At 42.7% G+C, this 22,556-nt stretch overlaps 3 protein-coding genes across 5 annotated transcripts; 1 reads left to right on the forward strand and 2 right to left on the reverse strand.

Moving 5' to 3' along the window:
* Window positions 1–173: 173 nt before the first annotated feature.
* LOC118320016 (soluble guanylate cyclase 88E-like) lies at window positions 174–9,244 on the reverse strand. Of its 3 annotated transcripts, XM_035650798.2 has the most exons (19): window positions 9,144–9,243; window positions 8,830–9,035; window positions 8,512–8,652; window positions 7,443–7,582; window positions 7,214–7,348; window positions 6,347–6,470; window positions 6,127–6,246; window positions 5,874–5,958; window positions 5,414–5,500; window positions 4,611–4,728; window positions 3,893–4,022; window positions 3,541–3,687; window positions 3,005–3,151; window positions 2,756–2,912; window positions 2,565–2,674; window positions 2,324–2,413; window positions 1,416–1,574; window positions 1,175–1,312; window positions 174–1,023 (listed from the first exon to the last, which is right to left on the reverse strand). In XM_035650798.2, the coding sequence occupies exons 2-19, from the start codon at window positions 8,947–8,949 to the stop codon at window positions 886–888; spliced, it is 2,286 nt and encodes a 761-aa protein (XP_035506691.1). In that variant the 5' UTR covers window positions 8,950–9,035; window positions 9,144–9,243; the 3' UTR covers window positions 174–885. The 3 variants fall into 3 exon arrangements, with proteins under 3 accessions (XP_035506691.1, XP_035506690.1, XP_035506692.1); XM_035650797.2 differs by having other exon boundaries at window positions 8,830–9,244; XM_035650799.2 differs by having other exon boundaries at window positions 174–1,011; window positions 8,830–9,243.
* A 1,563-nt stretch (window positions 9,245–10,807) lies between these two features.
* On the forward strand, window positions 10,808–16,495 carry LOC118319732 (myozenin-2). The gene is made up of 6 exons (XM_035650321.2): window positions 10,808–11,012; window positions 11,387–11,496; window positions 12,478–12,641; window positions 13,589–13,742; window positions 14,333–14,516; window positions 15,207–16,495. The coding sequence occupies exons 2-6, from the start codon at window positions 11,409–11,411 to the stop codon at window positions 15,388–15,390; spliced, it is 774 nt and encodes a 257-aa protein (XP_035506214.1). The 5' UTR covers window positions 10,808–11,012; window positions 11,387–11,408; the 3' UTR covers window positions 15,391–16,495.
* Window positions 15,737–20,721, reverse strand: rbm22 (RNA binding motif protein 22). The gene is made up of 11 exons (XM_035650320.2): window positions 20,587–20,721; window positions 19,277–19,330; window positions 19,149–19,178; window positions 18,903–19,035; window positions 18,706–18,806; window positions 18,111–18,283; window positions 17,720–17,920; window positions 17,386–17,550; window positions 16,714–16,802; window positions 16,298–16,426; window positions 15,737–16,071 (listed from the first exon to the last, which is right to left on the reverse strand). Exons 1-11 carry the CDS (start codon window positions 20,638–20,640, stop codon window positions 15,917–15,919), a joined length of 1,284 nt encoding a protein of 427 aa, XP_035506213.1. The 5' UTR covers window positions 20,641–20,721; the 3' UTR covers window positions 15,737–15,916.
* Window positions 20,722–22,556: the final 1,835 nt, after the last annotated feature.

Here is a 22,556-nt window from a genome sequence, read left to right on the forward strand (position 1 = left end):
CAAATCAGCACAGACGCACAATGAAACATGTCAATATTCTATATGCATATCCACGGAGAAATGTGTTTAATGAAAAACATGTAAAATATATGCAAATGTTAATGTGAACATGAATGCCAATGCCTCTGAGTGACATGAGAAGACAAACAATAAGGAACCGAACCACAGGCAGCTCAGCATTCATCTCTCTTTATTTTCACTGAGCTGACGAGCGTTTACATTGTGCCGTGGCTGTGTATTTGACGAGACTGATATAGAATAATTAATTCAGATGTGGAAGTTGAAGGAGGCAGGAGGGGCAGGGAAGGAGGAGAGAGTCAAGAGGGATTTCTTTTCTCACAGGATGAAACAAGATGTCAAATCTCCAAGCTACAGCAGAACAAACAGAGCAGGACATTACCGAGCTTGTGTCCAGATGAACCATATGGCAGTGAACACTTTTCAGTGGCAAATTGCCTTGAGGTGACGGATGTGAGGTATTAATTGGAGAAGTGTCCGTGTACTCGTGGGACTGGTAGAGCTCTGAGGCAGCTGCTCGAAACAATCAAAGTGCTAAATTAACACTGATGTCTGTGATTTATTTCTGTGTTGTCAGAGCTAAATACGCCCTGATGGTTTTTCTGTGCAGTGTAACACCACAACACAGCCGCTAGAGATTTCAAGCATTACATTCTATGTCCATGTGCAATCAACATACCAGTAGAGATTGCCATGGCACCACTGCAAAAAACAACGCCTCCAAAAAGGCAAAATAACTGCAAAAACTGGATTCCTATCTGGCATTTGTCCTAAACTTCTGTGCTTTGAGTGGAAAAAGTACAAAAAGTGCTTTAGAAACAGTAATACATATGAATTACTGGCCATAGCGTCGTTACCATGTCGAGATCATGACATGGAGCACATGGCACTCTTGGAGCAGCGGGAGTCACAGGAGTCTGGGGACTCCATGATGGAGTCTCTGACGTCACACTCAGGTGAGTCCAGTACCAGGTGAGAGTCCAGGAGGCCATCCTGCAAAGCATCCTTACAGTGGGACCGGGCAGGGATCAGTTCATTTTATAAAACAACACTGACAGTTAATAATAACCCAGGACAGGGAATCATCAAAAGGAACCACAGGGTGTAGTGAAATTAGAATCATAAAAAATATCTAGCTACCGATATCCCCTCTCACCTTATGAACTGACATCTCCTCCACCCGGCGGTCCTCCATCGACTCCTCAAGAGAATGGCCTGAAATCGCCATCTTGATACGATGAGAACGGATCGACTTGACATCGTCCTCGTCCTCCCCCGCAACCAGAGGAAAGACCTGGGGGCATAGACAGAAGGAGACTCACGGAATCAGAGATGATGATGGTGGCGGCAATAAAGCAAATGAACCATTCAAGCACATCTTAGCAGAATCTTTTTACCAGTCCCCCCTCGTCTCCTTTGGCCTCGGGAGCTGAGATGGTGGCCTTGCTGAGGGCCTTGCTGATGGTCCTCGTCTCAAACTGAGGACACGCGGCCTGGGCATTCCCGTCCTTGTCCCTCTTTCCTTTCAGCCAATAAGTCTCAATTTCAACATTCCCCTAAAAATATAGTGAACAGACAGAAAAAAAAATAAAAGAGAGATTTAGGCTTGGCCATAAATATGCCTCACATGCACATCAATTCAAAGACACACTGTAAGCTCATAGGCACCATTTCTGTTGTGGAGAGTGGTAAAATGGCAGGTGGCAGATTTTCATTTGTCAAAATTCCCTGATGATAAAAGAGTCACCATCCGATTCTTGAGATTGGCACCTGCAATCAGTTGCCGCAGAAACCTCAGGGAGTCACTTTGCCGGCATTATCACTAAATGTACAGCTTCAAAGTCAGAGCCTCTGATAAAATAGACTGGCAAATCAACAAGCAGGCTGCGATATACCAGCTCTGAATACTAAGTGTGCTGACTCCCCTGAGCCAAAACACTGAGTCTTCATTGTATGTATTTTCTACACTGAGGAATATTTATTATGTCTGGTTGCAGATATGCAAATCTTTCATTAATACAGATTACAGCTCGGTGATTGGTGCCTCATAGGTTGTGCACAGTGTGGAGATAACATATTTACTTTTGAGAGGGGACATACACTTGAACTTTACTTTAAGCATTAACACATCCACTTGTGTGTTCCCTGCTGCACATACTGTAATTGCTCCGCTGAGAAGAAATAGGTTCTTGAATTTAATTGACATGAGCTGAATTGAATTGAATTGAATACTAAATTAAATTGTGTGTTCCTCATGAGTAAATGCAAGGGTGTAGTTGCTGTGCTGATAGTTTTGACCCTTGACCTTGATGGTGATGATCCCCCTCCTTTCGAAAATGAAGTGACTTCCCTTCAGGTGCTCATAGGTGGCGCTGCTGAGCTGAATATGCATCTCCTGATAGAGACAGAGATTGAACAGTCACTACAAAGACACAGAAAACTGGTGCATCACTTCGGTAAATAAATGTCGACATACTTCTCCTTAGTGTATTTGCTTAAGGGGTTATTTTTTGCCTCTCATGTGTTATCATTGTTTCTTTCCATACCTTGCCGTTGCTCTCCATGGCAGATGCGGTGTGGACTGTGTCGCCGTGCAGGCCGTAACGTGGCATCTTATGTCCCACCACTCCTGCCACAACCATGCCGGAGTGGATCCCTTCAACCACAACAACGGAAGAGTTCACTCAGTCGAACGACAACATAAACACACTGACGAGTTCACGCACATTCCACCCACCAATACGGATCTGTATGTTGTTGCCATTGGAGGGATCTTTCAGGTGATCGATGGAGCGCACCATGTCCAGGGCCATGTCGCAAATGTTATGTGCGTGGTACTTAGTCTTCTCAGGAGTGCCAGCAACCACCATGTAGGCATCTCCAATAGTCTCAACCTGAAGAGGAGCACAACAGCCGCTTTTACACGGGAGGAGCACTCGAGTGCACACTAAATTACACGGAGGAATAAAACATTATACACACAGACCTTGAAGACGCGGTGCTTCTCGCTGAGCGTGTCAAACAGCGTGTACATGGTGTTGAGCATGGAGACCACCTGCATCGGTGTGATGTGGCTGCAAATGCGAGTAAACCCCACGACATCGCTGAAGAGAATGGTCACATCTGGGAACACCTGGGGGGAGAGAGGTGGGAGGCTTGATGAGCAGGGCAGGCTGAGAGGGGAGGCAGACATCCACGAACTTTCAACCTTCATTCTTTTTTTTTAAATATCCAACTGTTACTATAAACATTGGGGAAGAGAGAAATTGAGCTAGGCTTGCTGTTTCCCCATTTCCAGTCTTTGTGCTAAAAAGTGCTCAAAGCTGACCAGCTACTCTAACTGTATATTTACTGTGCAGCCATGATGGTGGTATCAATCATCTCATCTAACTCTTGGCAAGAAAGCTGATGAACAGCAAACAAAAGAAGCTTGAGATGGTTGCCTCTGTTGTTGTAGGGACAGGGTGAAATCATGGATGAACTGTTGCATGTACAGTATGTGGCACAGTCTACACTCCTGACCTCACACGTGTTCACGGCGGGCTCTCCTTTGCGTAGCCGTTTAGCCACTGGCTTGGGAATCATCCTGTACAGAAGGTCGTCAGTCTTCTTCATCTCGTAGTCCAACATCTTCATGCTCTCCTCCAGCTTACTGGACTTCTTTTGCTCCTGCGCTCACAGTGGATTAGACAGACAGACAGACAGAAACACTGTTAGGTCCGCATCTGCTTCTTCCATCGCAAAGTCTGCGGGTGGAAGGTGATGTGGGGCTGCTCGACGGAAAGGAAGGTTTCAGTGCAACTTTGCATTATACAGAGTGACGAGTGAGCTGAGCACACGTATAAAATGCAGCTGCAACTTTGGCTCAGGGAACCTGTATGAGAGCTCTCTTCAGCTCCTCGGACTGCTGGGTCCCCGCCAAAACCAGGTCTCTGCTGGAGTCGTGCATGCTCAGGTCATTGATGTACAGGCCGGTCTTGAACATTGCACTCAGACTCTCCATCCTGCACATACACATACAGACGGAGGGAAACATTAAAATTCACTGTGACTGAGTGAATGACAATACCGGTATCTATTTTTATTCTTAAAAGTTAAGATAATATGTAATCACACAGTTAAGAAAATGTAAGTTTTGTCAGACACAGGCAGAAGAGCGTTTACTCGCAAAACAAAATGTTTTTAGATGAGGAGGGAAATGTTTTGGTAATGTACTATGTGGAAAACACTCTCAGTTGCAAATGGGTTCCCATTACGCTCAAAAGTGCTGCACTGTCTGATTACAGGCTAATTAGCTACTCATTTCATGCATGGTAAGTGCTGTTCAATGGGCCCCAGATTTGATTCACTGCCCGGGCTTTTATTTCCAGCCTCGTAATTCAGTTTAGCTCTCGATGCTTTTTGGAATGTTTTACTTTTCAGCTGTAGCGTTTTTATAAAGATCTGTCTACGGCAATGAGTGTGTGTGTGTGTGTGTGTGTGTGTGTGTGTGTGTGTGTGTGTGTGTGTGTGTGTGTGCTTGTGTGTGTGTGTGCCTGTAGGTCCATATTTGTGTGTGTGTGCGTGCGTGCTCGTATGCTTGTGTGCCTTACACAGGAGTTCCCAGGAAGATGATGGACTCCCACTCTGGCATGTATCTCATTTGTCCTTTTAGTTTCAAGCAGCGGCTCCCATCGCCCCAGCTCTCCATCGCATTAGCACTGTTGCCGTCTAAAAGAGGATCACAATCCAATGCCAAAAAGACGAACAAGTGAGCTCCGTTAAATTTCACCAGTAAATGATAACTGTGTTAAAGATATCTTCCTAATGTATTAAGCAGTTTAGCAGTTTTTTCTAGTAAAACAAAAAAAAAATATATAGTTAGGACTTGCTTTCTTGCAAGAAGAACAGTACCGTTCTGATAATTTTCATATCTTTAATATGAAGCTGCCGACAGCAGCTGATCAGCGTAGCTTAGCATATAGACTGGAAACAGCTATCCTTTTCATTGGTCATTGGCATTGTCTTTCAGTCAGTTTGGGCTACTTCTCGGATGGGAACAGTGACTTCCTAGTCTGTTTCTTGTCTGGCAGCCGATCGGTGAAAAGAAGAATAACTGCTCCAAGAGGAAACAAAATTTCAAACTTTTTGCCAATGCCAAACCAGCTTTTCACTCATGTATTCAATCAATGATGCTAATTAACCTAAAGCTATGCTGGCTCCAGAATCATGTTGATCATGACTGGCATCAATCTACTCATCAAGTCGACGACTCTCAACAAGAAAGCAAATAACATTCCTCCAAAATAAAATTCTTTAAAGCACGATTGTTTGGTATCGTATTATGTCTAGACTATTTCACTTTCTGTATGCCCCTGTCTTACTATGTGCCTTTAGATAACAGAGAGGTCATGACCTTTGTAATCGTCTCCAATGATGGACTGGAAAGCCATGAGCTCCACATCTACGTCAGCAGAGCGATTGGCATTTTCATAGTCAGAATCTGTGGGAAAACATGGTCAACTGTCAAAGTCACAAACATTCATACACTCACCCCCTCCACCCACGACAAACAGGGCTGGGATCCGTTCCACTAAATTGAATCAATTTGAGTGGAATCTAGACATCAAACAATTCAATTTCAGCAACTGCAAAAGTCAGAACTGTAATTCAGCCCCGTTTCCGTAGTGAAATGTTTATTTTCAAGCTCTCGCATAAGACAATACATCCAATTTACCGCACACCTGCTCTTTTTATTTTAATCAGTGAAACTGAAATTGAGCGTGTCTTTTGTATCTGACTGTTCTGAAATTGATCTAAGCCCATGTCTGTGAGTCTTCACCCACCAGACACACACCCCTGACTTCCCCTCTTACTCTGGACTCGGTTGTGAAGGTTCCTCTCTCTTTTCACAGGCTCCTTGGACATGATCTCAAACAGGTTATTGGGGTGGGAGATGATCTGTGTACAGATTACAAAGTCATTATTCTCAGCACTGATCAGCAAACTGTTTAAAGCTGATATTTTAGGATGCATTGCTGTTTGTCGTAGCATGCTGTACATGAAGTTTGACCTGAACTGACTGAAAACAATGAAATTGTCTGTTAAGTGGACATGTGATGGTCTTACCATGTTCCAGGTGAACTCCACTAGGGGGCGAGCCAGCAAGAAGGCATCATTGATCTTCTTCCCATCCAGATCCGGGAAAACTGTAGACAGGCCTGAGCCCACGTTGTGCACCACCATGTCCTACAGGAGCAAAGACTGACTGACTGTTCATTCATTTAACACTTTATTTCATTCATAAGCTGCCCCTGGGAAGCTGAGGAGGGTAACTCAGGAGGTTTACCTTTCGGAAGACAACATTAAAGGGGAAGACCTCAAAGAAGAAGTCTGAAGTAATGGGCAGAATCTCCTGCTCTTCCTCATCCTCCTTCATGATGTAGCGGTAGGCTGAGTTGTCAAAGTTTAGCCTGTATGAGCACACAAATTAATAGGTTTTCTAAAGTTTTGACTTGAGTATAAACTGTGTTTTGCATCCTTTAGGTATGTTAAGCAAAATACCAATACAAAACAGAAAATGATTATCAGTTAAAATGTATTATATAGAGTAGAAAATATTTGTTTTCCAGATAAAGGCCAGTGTGCCTGAAATCTTATTATATATTTCATTATTAGTTTGATATTACTGATGCATTGATACATTTCTAGCATTTTACTGGTGTGGTTAGGTGAGGTGAGCCAGATTTAACTATGCGTGCACAGTAAGGTAGTTTGGTCCTGTAGTAGGGTTTTGGCCCCCCCTTCAAATGGTCACTACATACTCATATAAATGTTTCCTTGATCTTAAATGTTGGGTAATTTCACTCATTTTGGTGTCAAATAGTTATTTAAATGAAGCCATGTGAAATGGTTTGAAGGGAAATCACTCCATGATGAAACTGCTAACAACTCTTCGAAAAAACAAAAACCTGACAAGGGAGTGCAACCAGACACTGCCGCAAGCCAGTGGACGGGAACCACTGGTTTCTATCACTTGAATTGGAAAGTGTTCTTAGGCTTTTTGGAACCTCATTGTTTTTTTATGTAAAATCCAAATCTGTAAAATTTGTATCAATTGATCGCCAAATAAATGTAGTGGAGTAAACTCTTAGATTCAATATATATATATATATATATTGCAAGTGTGTGTAAATGTGTATGTGTGTGTGTGCACCTCATGGTGACATGGGAGTAGTCTCCGACCATCTGCTCAGACAACACCTCCACATGGATGTCGCAGTCATAGAACTGTTTCCCCATCTGCCTCAGCTGACCCATGGCATAGTGCAGGTAGCCTTTACGCTTGCTCCTGCAGGTCACAGTGGAAGAGAATTCATTATCTTTCTGAGGAGATAGTCTACCAATCTGCCCCCTCTGCCCTCCAACTCCCCCTCATCTCAGACCTGTAGTGGAGGGTGACCCCAGTGGCAGACTCCTCCTGGCAGAAGAAGGTGGGGGGCTGCACCTTGGGGTAGCTGAAGCGCAGGTATTCATGGAGGTTGTCAAGGCCATTGACAAAGTCACGAACATGACGGCCCAACACCTGGAGTCAGAGACACAAGATGACAGTCGACGTCAAAGCTACAGTTAATGTACCTTTTTTTAATAGTATCTTTAAAGAGACTCTCCACAAATATATTTGACAAATGGGTCAGTTTGCCCATTTTGAGTTCTGCTACTTCATGAAAATACAATACTGCACATAATTATAATAATTATAATAAATTTAGGATATTAGAGCTCTGATACAACTCAAATGTTCTTTGCTAATAAGGGCTGGAAAGACTGGCCAATAATGCAATGATGTGTCCATGTAATCCATTGATAACAGCTTAATTTGAAAGATCTTAAATCTTAAAGGTTGTTACATTTATTTGACCTGCCATCATTTTCTACTTATTTGTACATATCTAATTGACGCATCATTTGTCTAAGAACTTTGTATTAAACACTCCCAGTAATTGCTTTTCATTTTCATTGACAAATTTTGTTTTGAAATGTCAACAGAAAAAAGACACTATGTGAAAAGCAAATGTTTGAAATTTAACATGTTGTTAGCACAACAGAAGTGCTAAGGATACAAACTGTAATTTCACTGTGTTTTCAATCATCCTCTCACATACTATGTCTACTAGAAGACAACACAGTTCTGACAGGCATATCTTGAAGGTTTACATTTATTTGACATGCCATCATTTTCTAATTATTGGTACATATGTTACATAATGTCTAAGGACTTTGTATTAAACACTGGCAGTCATTTCTTTACATTGACACATTTAGTCTTAAAATGTCAACAAAAAAATTAAGACACAAGATATGAGGAAAAGCAAATGTTTTAGACCTAACGTGTAATAAGAACAACAGTGCTAAGGATACACACTGTCATCTCACTGCGTTTTTAATAATCCTCTCACATACTATGTCTACCAGAAGACCGCGCAGTTCCGACAGTTTGAGATCTTTTCTCACCTTGAGGATCCTGTCATAGCCGTACTTCCCGACAAAGCCCAGGAAGTAGACACCCCAGGAGTTCATCAGCTCGTTGTAGGGTGTGCCTGTCACTCCACTGGCTGCCTTTGCAATACGGGGAATTACACTCTCGCTATACACCTGCAGACACATGACACATGATCAGCTTTAAAGCAAAGATGAAAGTGTGGCGGATCAACCTGTATACAAGCAGACGTGGCCTCACACAGACAAGTACAGACCTCACAGCTATTAGCATTCAATGCATACAAACAGTATTACGCCATATTATTCATTTCAGCAGCACAGTCACTGTACCTGGTGGGTGACAAAGGAGTGTAACCTGACATCTGCTCTCTCTCTGACCAGCTTCCACACATCATCTCCGTACGACTCCTTGATGAAGTCGTGAAGACTCTCGCACAGCAGCCCGTACATTGTACCTCTCTGGATTGAAGCTCAAAGTGAGCACTGTGAAGACAGCTCCCCAACTGATTGACTTCCAGCAATCCTCCCAAAGGCACCTGCGAGCAAATAAGAAAAGTTCCGACTGATGACTTTTTTTCGCCGCTACAAGCTGAATTTTAATGCAGTGTAAAGCTATATGTATACATAAAAAAAACTGTATTGACTATTGCAGCTTCTGCCTTATCCTGCTCTCAACGCGACCGGTGAAGTTTTGAACTTCCTCAGATTAGCTAGCCAAATAAGGTTTCATCTGAAGGCGAGTTGAAAAAATGGTTTTAAAGGTGCCCTAATTACACAAGCTCTAGTGTCTGAATGGGCCTCTTCTGTTCTCGTGTCAGCTGTCAGCGCCTGGTGGTCGCGCACCTCTCTCCATGTGACATGAACACCCTGCACAAGTCACCTCTCAAACACAGATGACTCCAGTCTCAAGAATTATTTCCTTTAGAAAAAAAACATCATTGTTCTCTTCCAGAGAAAGACTCTTAAAATCAAAGATTTATTCTACGCTTGTCATAATGTCTCCCTTTGTAAAGAATTGTAATCTCAATAAAGTAGAAATGACAAATTTCTCCTAAAATCACTGAGGCTCTGTGGGGTTCAGGGCCACAAAAAACTGAAATTCCAATCCCACCCTATCTGATTCCTATAAAGCAAAATAGTTTTTTTCAACTAAACAAACACACTTGGATGAACTCGTAATGTGCAGTGACCATTCCATTTCCACTGTGTGTCTGCAGATGATTTTCTGTGACTCAGGATGACTCCACATTTTGTGACAGACGCTGGGAGGCTTCCCACTGGGGGATCGTGATATTGTGGAGCAGGGGCAGGTGCAAAATCGATATCCAATCTCAACAGGGATAAAGAAAATGTTTTTTTTCCCTCCTGGCTCCTGCTGAGCTCAATGAATCAGTTTGTGGGGGAAAAGCTGCATGATGAAGACTAACTTAAGTTCCAAAAGGGCAACCAAATACACAGTTAAAGGGCATCACTTCTGGGGTAACACACACAAAACAGTTCATGGAGAAATCACAACCAGACTTTCAAAACAATGGAAAAAGATTGTATAGTTATTAAACTACTCAATAACTGAAAGGTGTGTGGAATGCTCGTGACACACCGTGGTAAAGAAAAGGACGTCAAAGGTCGTGCAGTTAAACCTTTTCACCCCAAACTGGAAAACAGAATCACAAACTCTGATTGCAAAAATCATATCAATTTTACAGCTTCTCCTGTAAAACTGTCTGTATGTGGGAAACACGTGGTGGGTGTGTTTGTAAGTAACTAATTCATAGCACAGTAGTTACCTAGGATTTTACAGCCGGGAGTAAAGAAAGAGAGAAAATAGAAATTGTGTTTTTGCCGTGGAGAGTTTAGATGCTTGGCCTCTCATATATCTGTCACTGTCTGGACAGCAGCTGCCGCACGCACGCACGCACGCACGCACGCACGCACGCACGCACGCACGCACGCACGCACGCACGCACGCACGCACGCACGCACGCACGCACGCACGCACGCACGCACGCACGCACGCACACACACACACACACACACACACACACACACACACACACACACACACACACACACACACACACACACACACACACACACACACACACACACACACACACACACACACACACACACACACAGAGGGGATCAGATTTATATTATCAATACGGCCCGAGGTCAGGATGTAAATCTTTATCCTCGCCCCTTCCCCTTAACAGGCCGTTTATACCACCACCACCACCACCCCACCCCCACTCAGCCCCCAACAAACACTCCCTCCATCCATCTTCGCTCTCCTCGCTCTCTTATCCCACTGCTAAAATAAACTGGATGAGGTCAGCACCGGAGGCATCCCGGGACGATGTTTTATAGAGACTGTTCCCTCTCTGCAGCGGAGTGTCACAGTGGAGCGTGGATGCATCCCAGCTCCAGTACGGGATCAACCCCACAACCATCAAGAGGAACACCAACTCCAACTCCAGCACCTGACAGACAGACAGACAGGAGACATATAGGTAAGGACTGGGTGAGCAAAGTCTAGGCCTTTACAATGATCAAAATGAGTGATGACAGAGGGCACCGCTCACAGGTCTGATGGAAAATAGAGAGGTAGCTTTGAAAGGTAAAGATGTGGAGTGGTTGTGCGAGTGGAGTAAAATTAACTATTTTAATTTCATCAATTATGAGCAAATGCATTGTTTGAACAAAATACAGTCACCGTCAAACTCACTTCATGAAATGATGGTGCCCTTAGTAAGATTCATAACGATGACCACAACATACGTATAATTTAGGACTTTCTTTTGATTTGTCACTAAATCTAATCTGAAAATACTACAACTGAGATAAACTCTTGGAATAATTACAAAAATGTCTGTGTCCATCATAGAACAAAAACAAGGTCAAAAGGAATGATGATGATGATGCAGTCCAGACCAAATGATGTGACTAAACAGAGGATGTTGCAGACAAAGACTCTGTCTAAAGAAGTCAAAGGAGGTGAGTGTATTTTGGATGCATTGGTTTTGTTCCAATCTGTGTCATGACACCGGGACACAGAGTTGACAAGTATGTACACAATATGTGGAGGTAAAAAGACAAATTAGTTGATGTATTGCTTCAACAACGGCCACAGTGTGTGATCACAGTTGGGGCTATCAGATGTAATTGAGCCGAGCATCAAAGTGAGTTAGCCCACTGCCTGGGGACTCGTGGAGTGTGCTCCACCCAAATCCCAGGAGTGCCAGTACGTGGTTAAAATTCTCCAAGCATTCCAGCAGGGATCATCCTCATTTGCACTTTGTTTCCCTGCACTGTCCGCCAGCTAGGCTTTGAAGTCCAGTCCCCTAAACTCAGAAAAATGTGACTCCCACTGCTGAATTTTACACAGGCCGATCAAAGGCAGCTCCTTAAGGGCGGCATACGCCCAGACTTCTCCTAACACTTATCTGTGCGAGATAGAGGGCCATCTCATTACATTAGTCTTTCATCCAAAGATCCTATTTATATTCCCAGTTACCCATGCAACCCTGGACCGCAACAAACATTACCCACCTCTTGACTTCATCTTGGGCTATTTCAGGCACTCCGCTGTGCCATGATATAACACGAGAAGAGACGCTCAGCAAGAGCTGTGTTCATACCAACTTAGTGATGCTGTGACACGGTTCGGATTTTGAATATCAGTCCCCCTCAGCTGTTTCATGATGACAGAAACAAGAAGATCCAAGGAAACACTATGATTTGCCAAAGGTCCCTATTAGTCTGCGTTACTTTCCTTCTGCTGTCATTACCCCTACACTAAAAACAAAATGCTATGATGTATTTATGCAAGGTTGCAGTCAACTGATGCCATGCCAGGCAGCACGAAAACCTGGGGGCAAATAGACTTCTCTACTCTGATGCTGCCATTTTGAAAATGCGAAGGGACATTGAATGTAATCACTTATTAAAACACACTTGTCTGTCACGTTGTGCCAGGAGGTCTGAACCTGGGGAAGAAGATCAGTGTTCCAAAGGACGTGATGATGGAGGAGCTGAATCTCCCCTCCAATCGAGGCTCTCGCATGTTTCAAGAGAGACAAAAGAGAGTGGAGAGGTTCACCATGGAGAACACTGCCAATGGTGCTTACAACACCAATAATGTAAGGAATTGACATACGGGACATGACACATGTAGATACATCCACTGACCTGTGCACCAACACGAACTTATGAACCTGTGTTTCTTTCTACACAATAATTCATGATCAGTGAAGCCTAACTCTTCTCTGCCCTTTCTGCAGCCAGTTCTACGGAAACAGGGATTAAAGATCTATTCAATAGAATGTAATGAAGTGTCCCCATATTAAACAAATGAGCAGCATCTTAACAAAATACATTACATACAGTGACCCTTGTAAGGGGAGATGTAAAGGGGTACACGAGCAATTTAGGATTGCACTTTCATAAATGCACGAGACAAAATGTTAAAAGGATTGGCCAACAACGAAAACATCAGAGATTGAGATATCCTGACTTTTAAACTTTGGTTGGGCCGCCAAAAAAGCTCACACTTCCCATTATGCACTGCAATGGCATCTTTTACTGCGTTCCTGTCGTACAACAAGTTGTATGTTTCGTTTATTTCACTGGGTGGGGGAAGCCGGGTTTGCTCTCGTCACATCACTTGGTATTTTGTGAATGCAAACACTGTGGCAACACGTCCACGGAGGTTGGACAGTGTTAGACAAAGTGCCAGTAAATTGGCAACAGCCTTCAATACTGTTTATGCATGGAGCAGCTCACTTGGAATTTTTGGGTCTAGGTTGGCCAGGTTTTTCTAACTTTCCGACTCATAAAAACAAACTTCAAGTGGCAATAATATTACTGTGACCCCCCTGAGTCCTCAATGCCTACTTCTTTCAAACTCCACTTCCAGTTGGAGGCAGGCTTACGGTAAAGGAAAAATTGAGTACATTATATAAGTTTACACAGGCTGAGCAGCACTCCTAACAAGTAAACTTAACTTAATGTCAGTGCCCATTTAATGAACTGTATGACAGTACGTTGGGGTAAATACATTCACAGAAGCCTAACTTTGTCCCTTCAGGTCCATCTCCAGGCCATTCCTCCCCAGCAAATCCTCCCAGATCCACAAGGAGGACAAGAAAACCAGGCGTTCTCCATCCCTGGTAAGCACAGCCTGGTCATGAACCTACAGAAGACTGTAGCAAAGAGAGGGAGTCCTGACGTCATCGCTCCAGGTAAATGATCACACGTGCCGATGAGAGGATTGCCAGACTGGCACGAGCCACAATAGTTCACTGCAATGCTTGGCCAATGCTAGTGCAGAGACAAAGCTTGTGCTTAAGCAATGCATGGGCAATGTATCTCACTTTGATCGGCCACTATTAAACTTTAATATGGAAATGTGTTGAGCAAATAAATTGGTTGTTATTATTGTCAGTGCTCAGAGTGTTCAAAGTTTGTAGAGAGCAATCATCTGTGAGCATCTTCGTCGAGTGCTGCTGCAAATTTGGTCTGACAGAAGGCACTTGTCTGACTGACGGAGAGCGGAGCTTGGTATATTATCAGGGATTCACACTGAGATTTAATAACTGTGGTTCCTATTGTTGTGACATCAAGGATATGTATATGTATATTAGATCCACAAGTTCTTTGTTAGGGCTTGCCTTTTTTGAATTATCTAATAGATTTGTAATTAGATACAAAACCCAAGGATTAAACATTCTTTACGAGAGACCTACTTTTGCTTGCTTTGAATTTAAAAAATAGTAACAAAGCTTTCACTTCATCCTTTGTATTCAGTCATTTATGCAATTTTTTTTGTCAGGCTATTCTGGCCCTTTGAAGGAAATTCCTCGTGAGAAGTTCAACACAACAGTAATCCCCAAATCCTACTGCTCCCCGTGGAGCGAAGCTTTGGGAACCAATGAGGAGCTCCTGAACGCCCTGAATACCCATCTGCCCCAGCTTCCACAAAGTCTACAGCCTGCCAACTACAGGAGCTTCAACAGGTAAATATGTCTTTCCTCGCCTGCTCTACCAGTCACTACTCACTCCATCCAAATAAATCATAAACCATTGAAACATGTTCAGTGGGAAGTGCAAGTGTTGAGACTCACCCATCTTCAAATAGACCCACAGATGACCTCACTGTGTCATCCATCACCGTCTCTTCCCTCGGCTCCACTCCATGTTTCCACAGTTTGAAAATCAATCTCGTCTCTGGCTCGCACATCCTTGAATTGTGGCTATGTGATGGCTATTTTGAACCGTGGCTCTTGACAGATGATCCACTGGGGAGCTGCGAGCTTTTAATGCCCCCTTATCACCTTTATCGCAGCACAACGAATTGCATCACACCAGTGAGGCGGAAAAAAGGTTAAGCTTGGGCAGATGAAGAAATTGAGAATATATGAAAGACAAGTTCAAACTTTACTCAATTAAGGCCGTCGATCAAACTATTTATGCCAGTCATTCTGGAACAGTATCCCCCAATGGATAGATCTGTTAACACTGTCAATCTGTTAATTAATTCAACAAATGCTCAGAAGACAAACCCAGTTTAGTTATAATCATCTTAAAGCCCCTCCTTCTTGATGGGAATCTGTTTGAACCACATTATACCTAGGATCATGTTTTTACCTCGACGTAACACACAATGCACTGAGCCTGACAAGAACGAACCCTTCTCTGTTTCTCAGAACCCCCAAGCCGTTTGGGGGCACTATGGCCAGCAAGAGGGTGGTACCATTGATGGAAATTGAAGCGCTGGAGTGCAAGAACCAGCCCGGCATCGCTCTGGACCGCATGTGCCGTCGACCCAACTTTAACAGAGCACCCAGGGGATGGGGAGGCTATTACAGCCCTGAATCTAATGAGCTATAAAAGGACTCATGAGCAAAAGACTGTAAAGGCACTGACCTGTGCTTGTGCATGTTTAACAGTGGGCACTGCAATGGTGATGGGTGAGACTGCTGAGTGGACTGCTATACTGCTAAACAAATGTGCTACTGCTGAGTGGATTGACCAGCGGAGGCAATCTCTGGATGCTGGAATCAGTTAATTACCACAGTGGAAATCAGGGCATTAGTCCGACCTATTTTCATTCTTCACTCAAACCCAATCTCTCAATACCAGGACTCCCCTCTTCTCACACAGGCTTCACAGCTTACTCTCCACTACCAAAACAACAAACACGACACATGTGAATAATGATGAATTATATGCATGATCAATGACAAGATTGAGTCATTTTAATGACAAGTGAAAACAACATACAAAGAAAGCCTTACAATAACAAGCCTTTATGTTGTGGAATATTAAGATTCTTTCAAATAAAAAATAAAAAGTCAATGTAACCAAAAATGAATAGGTTTAAAAATGTTCCTCAGAATCCAACTCCATCTAACAGCTAATCACCATGGCGAGAGCCATGTGCAGCATGGGCACCCATGCGCTGAGGATCCTGGGAGGGGTAGTGGATTTGACCAGGGGGTCTCATGCTCATTGGAGGGGGCATGGGTGGACCCATGGGACCCATGTGGTGAAACATTGGAGGGCCAAAACCTGAAGGAGCAGATGAAAAGGAAAAACACCATTAAGCATCTACCTTTTTTCAATGTGCTTAAATCTTTTTTTGCAAACATTCAACATGTAAAAACAAAAGATCAGGATTACCAAATGTAATACCTGTATACAACTAATGGGATTATTTGCAAATAGCAGTTTCATATTGTATTTTATTATATAGATGAAATAAGATGCATCTGTGAGAACAGGGTTGTCATTTTACCTGGGGGAGGCGGGTTGATGCCTGGAGGTGGGGGCAGAGCGATGTTCATGACAGCGGGAGATGTGCTCGGGTCCAGGTTGAAGTAATTTGCAGGAGCCTCTTCATCCAAAGCTGGTGGTGGAGGAAGAGCTACAGCACAGACAGAAAATACAGAGAAATGAGTATAGACAAACATTAAAATATATATTTCAACAGCCAGTCTTGTTTTTTCTTTCCACTGTCAACGGCAAAGTATATTTTCTTATTAATGCATTCATCGTTGTCAGTAGACATATTTCACACCTACAGGGTAGAATGAATGATCCAAAAATCATAACAAAATACTACTTTAGTTGAGATAAAACACACACACACGCGCACACGCGCACACACGCACACACGCACACACGCACACACGCACATGTTTGCAGACTCACCTCCAGGCAGTCCAGGCACAGGATCAAGTCTGGTACCCATTTCACTGACACCATCTTTGATGCCCTCCTTTCCTCTTGCTGCCTGAGACCTTAAAAATGACAAACCATACAAGTTCTTTATACTTCATCACATCGCTCACTTTAATATTTCTGCACTATGTGCATCAGCACAAATGTACCCAGAGCAGAAAATGCCAAGTGTCCTGCTCTGCACATATTCTTTGCCATTGTAAAACTTACAGTGTCTAACAATATTGGAAAGCCACGGCTGTCGGTATACGGTCGGTTAGTTGTGACTGTGATGGTAGCAGCGTTTACAATTCCAAACATACATGGTGTTAAAACACATGCTGTTAATTAACAAATTATCACTATAAATCCTTACCACTTGTCCAAGGTAGCTCTGCTTAATAGGGTTATATGGAAGCTAAAACAAATTACCAGGTGGCAAAAAAGCTGTTTCGGTTGAATATAGGGATCAATACATTTCCCAAAACACATTTTCTTGCTTTGGGAAGAATGGGTCCGCACCCGAAGCTGAAGCACTCTATCCTGGGAGCCTCATGTCCCAGGATTAAACTCTTATTTGCATCAATGGATTGGGTGCCAGGCAGTCGGGTGAGAGATGGACACACTAATGCTTAACTTTTACCTACTCGGTCAACTTCTTACCTTCCCCACTTGACAGTGAGCCTCCGTCCATTAATGATCAGTTTGTTGAAGGACTTCTCGGCCGCCGTCTCAGCTGCCTGCCGCGTGGCAAACTGGATGAAGGCACACTGCTGCCTCTGGACTATGGTAATGGTGCGAATCTCACCAAACTGGTAAAAGTGACTCCTGCAACAACACAGATAAAGGTCTAATAGCACCATGACACTGGATATTCAGGAATAAAATTGTAACAAGAGTCAACAGTAAAGGTACATGCTACATTATATCAGAAAAACGTGTAAAAATGCATCTTGATGGACCACAGGAAGTTGTACAAGAGCTTAGAAATACTTACTTGAGCTCTCCATCTGTGACAGTATCACCCAAACCCCCAATGTAGAGGGTGGTGATGGACTTGTCATCTGGTGGGTCTAGTCGCGGCATAGTTGAGGCCCTTTTCAGCAGCTTATCTGCTACTGGGTCATTTATGCCGTAGTAACGGTCTTTTATGTTCTGGTCAGCTAGAGGGTCGTCTGGATCAGTTGGCTTCTCGTGCCTTTGAGGGAAGGAAAACGGAGAAGCCCAATGAGAAAACGCGAGTAGATTAAATTCAAATTAACCCATTAGAACACATTGACATCTTTGCATTTAGATCAAGATACGAAACAATCAGCTCCAGAATTCAGTATTCATCTCACAGCTTCAAATTTCACCTCTAACACGCAGCAATGAAGCCTGTCACTCACCTGTAGGGACACTCCTCCCCTCTCTTACACTCTCCCTTTACCCAGAACGAGCAGATGTGCGGCCGGTTCCTCTTGTAATACGGTGTTGTACGGGCCAATTTCAGCAACATGTCACTCGAGCTGGGGGCCTTACCTAGCTGGCCAACCGGCCGTGTGCCATCAGAATTGGCAATCTAGGAACACACAGACCCAAATAGATGCAAGATCAATGCAAAAGTTAAGGATGTCCCCATTATTAATGACATTTAATAGGTGAAACAACCCTCTACAGTGCTATCGGTGGTTAAAATCTGTATTTGCATCCAGTAATTTCTTCAGTGAGAAAATACTTCCACAAAAACGCTTCTCTGTTGACAATACAAGTTACAATATAAAACTCAAAAGGAAAACTGTTGCTGGTAATATTTTCTTAATTGTAGGAAATATGATTAAAATAAAAATTGGACCAAACTCAGTTTCTACTGATACTCATTAAATAGATTAAAACAGGGGGATCCCTAAAACTAGGGTTAACTGTCGTAGCTGGCCGCATTAAAAAAAAGAATCGATGCAAATGCACAAAAAAACTTTTGCCAGCATAAGAAAGCAACTTTACCTCTCTCTCCATGTTCTGAGTGTAGTACTCTTTGTTCACATCTGACTTAGGAACCTCGTCCTTAACAGAAAGCCCAGTGTCTCGGACCTGGATGGGCAAACCTGTGAAACACAAATTGTAACAAGAGGGTTAAATCATAGATGTATGCAGACCCCATTACATTTACAGATTAAAATGAGTCTGCACAAGATACTCACCATACTCCAGGTCGAGCAGACATGTCTGACAAACGTTCTTCATTTTGCTGCAGGTCTGACAGACCTCAGTCTTCTTGAAACGCATTCTTGTCCCTGGACACCATCGGAAGACGGTGAAGGGTCGAGCACAGATCTGATGTGCATAAAAAGAAAATGTGTAATTATACCGTACATGGATTACTTACATGTAAAAATATACATTGTGTTCTGCATAACTATAATTTGAACTATGAATACAAAACATACCTTGCATTCTTTCCCGTACTTCTCCTTGGTCTGTAATACAAAGCACAGACAAATTAATTTTGCACATCTACAGGAAAACACAAAAATTACATCATCTTCATTACAGTGACTGAGTAACAATCACTCACCATGCGGATGTAAGGGTTTTCTCCTAAACATGTCTGGCACAGAATTGGAAAATCCTGGAAGACGAAAGAAAACAAATAATCATTTGGTAAAAAAAATAAGCTTCATATCAGCCACAAATCGAATAGGTCACTGATAAACGTTTGTGGACCAGGGACTTGGCCTACATTGTGGATTTCACTTTTTACTCAGGGTATTTTGGCGACGTTACACGTGAGAATACAAAGCGCGCAATGGGACTTGCTCACTCCTACTTTGCCATCTGTTGGAGGATGCTGTTTCAGTCCAAGTGCTAACTGCAGAAAAATGACCGTGCGTTAATCCATCCCAGTGATGGCATCAGCCAAACACCTAAATATAAGCGGTGGCACAAACGTCAACTAGATTGTCTAGGGTTGCAAAGTGTATATTCTGATGTCTTGGTAAAACCAACATTGGCCAAAAGGCCATGTTGTGTCATGTATCAAGAAGGGAAACTGATTTGATGCCTTATATAGTAGTGTTGGGCAACTTTCAGGTGGTTGGTTTAAAAAATACTTTACTTTATGTGCAAACAGATCACTGAGAGGTAAGATCTGGTAGTTATAAGCAACTTCGACTTAGCTCAAACGCTAGGTCACATAGGCGAGCTAATTGTCTACTACAACGATTGATTTGTCTGAACGATGACTGATAAACAACAATAACAGCACAGACCCCAGTTAAGGTTTCTAATTACTCATGAAAACAAGAGGGTTTGGTATTTTGCTCAGAGCGATTGCTAAGCTACATTCGCATCCATATGATTAACGTTCAAACTGCCGAGGCCATTTTATAAAACAGACACGGTGGTGTATCTTACTGGTTCGGTTGAGCGTGTACCAGTTGAGAGTTTAATTGATTAGCCGTCGGTTACTTGACACAGCTTCGTTTTATTGTTGTTGCCCTGCTAGTGCTATGCTAGCCTATTTAGCTTCACGGCTAGCTTTAGCGTAAAACACGTTTGAATTTGAGTGACCGTGAGAGTTTATTTGAGCCAATTCTCAGTTAATATCGATTGAAATCTCTAGGTAACTGTTGATGGATTCAGTGGAAACAAATGTATATTTCTAAATTATTTGTAAGACCTTTCGTGGCGCCGACCTCCGAAAATTGTAAGATCCACGCTTCGGCTACTAGCTCATGGGTGGCTAACTGGCTATACAGCAAAACCACCATGTTAGTGGCAAACGGGGCGGTTTTACGATCGTGTTAATTACTGCAGTGTGACTTCGAATCGTCGTGTTTCAGTCTCACTCCCGGTTGTGAACACTAAATAGCCGATTAAACGTACCGCGTCTTCCCAATTCTGTCTGTTATAGGTGTTGGATCCGAGGGACGTCGCCATTTTGCGGAGAATGATCCAAGCCGCTCAAGTAGCTCTGTATCGGAGCTTGATTCGTTCTATCAAAACCATGTGACCAATGACGTACCACGCTTCGTTTCACAGTGACCAGTCAAACTACTGACCAATCAGATCAGACTGGAGAACTAGCGTCATCATCCTACAGGATCTTGACTGGGACAAAACACGGATAATAATATGGATCATAATATTATAATTTAACATACACATGATGGGACAAAATAGTAATTTGACAAATAATAAAGCGCAGCAAAAATTGAGTGCAACGGTGACCCCACAAAAAATACATTTTAGGATTGTGGGTAGTGTAATACTTCTCAACGATATCGCGGATAAGGAGAGGCGCATTTCCACCTTAGGGTGTCGCCCTATTTCAACGTAATACCGTACTTACACAATAACCCAAGGAATTACATGGAAATTCAATCAATAGCAGCAGTATTGGCTGTATACCACAGGTAACTCTGGCACCTGTAGCTTAGATGTAAATACCCGTGTAGCCGTGTGCACCAAAGCATTGATTTTCATCTAATTCTACGCTACTTGAGTATTTGTACTTCAACTCAATTTCATGTCAGAAGTATATTGTATATTTTATTCCACTACAATTATTTTAATATCAGCTACACCCAGAAACGATCATAGCTTTTGTATTATAGCCTATAAAGATGAGTTGTTCTGCACAATTAATTGTTTTACCCAGTTGATTTGTTTATTTTTGACTTAAAATAAGATTTTAATGACGCACTCTAACATGTGCTTTTTCCAACACTGTGCGTGTGTGTGTGTGTGTGTGCATGAGAGACTCACACACACGACTGATGGGCTGGTGTGTGAGAGCTTTTATAATCCAATTGTGTAGTCCAATTACAGTTCATCTACCCACCTGTTCTGAATCAGGTCAGGGTGTCTTCGCTGTGTGAAACTCCAATTAGTGGGGCAACGGATGTTTGAGATTACGGATGGACATTAAACCTCTAATGTTTATTTAAGGTCAGGGTGAGAATGTGGAGTCAAAAGACAAGGATTTAACAAAGGCCTGAAGAGCTGGCAACTCTGTCACACTGCAGCTGCCATTCAAGAGGTCATAGAGGAAAGTCTACTGTGAAACTACTCCTATGTGGGGGAAAGAACCCTCTGTATTCTCTTCTGTTGCTTTTGATGTCTGCCACAGTTGCAGTGATTTCAGATCAGTTGCATGGTGCTCATCAGTTAGGTGACACAGGGACATTGATCAATATAGTTGCTCCTGTGATCATATTTCCTCCACAAAAGGCTAAACTCAAATCCCCTCCTCCTCCTCATGTTTCCCATTCATTCTCAGTCGGCGTCTAGCTCTGCGTTTCCTGGGACATCAAAGTAAACCTTTTTGGGCATCGCCTTCTTTGTCTTAATGAGTCGTGTGACCCTGTCTCCTCTATCATGTGATGTGGACGAGACAGCCAAAGTTGTTTTGAAGGACTGCTTTGTCTTGGATTTAGCCTCTCCATAATCAAAATCACCAACCTCATGAGTTACAAGGTCAGGGGACATGTAGGTGCACTACTGCTTCATAGATGCTCCGTACGTGTTTCAGATCTCCATTCAAAGAAATTCTTAGTTTTCAGTTGGATATATTTCTTGTTTATCTTAATATTTCTTGTTCATTCATAGGCTACTTGTTGTCCTCAAACCATGTAAGTTGTTAATTCTTTGTAGCGGTGACAAGTAACATTAATATTGTTATCATTTAGAGAAATTATATATAACATATAGTATATATAATTCTATCCAGAAAAGAAAATTAAATCTTCTGTAATAGCGTAGAACAGTATCAGAGGGAAATTACATGTCTCCATAGGAATGTATATAGCAGTGTATTATAAGACTTCTAGGATTGAGTTGGATCCTGCATGAGT

This window comes from Scophthalmus maximus, chromosome 9, assembly GCF_022379125.1.
Source record: "Scophthalmus maximus strain ysfricsl-2021 chromosome 9, ASM2237912v1, whole genome shotgun sequence".
Classification (NCBI taxonomy): Eukaryota; Metazoa; Chordata; class Actinopteri; order Pleuronectiformes; family Scophthalmidae; genus Scophthalmus; species Scophthalmus maximus.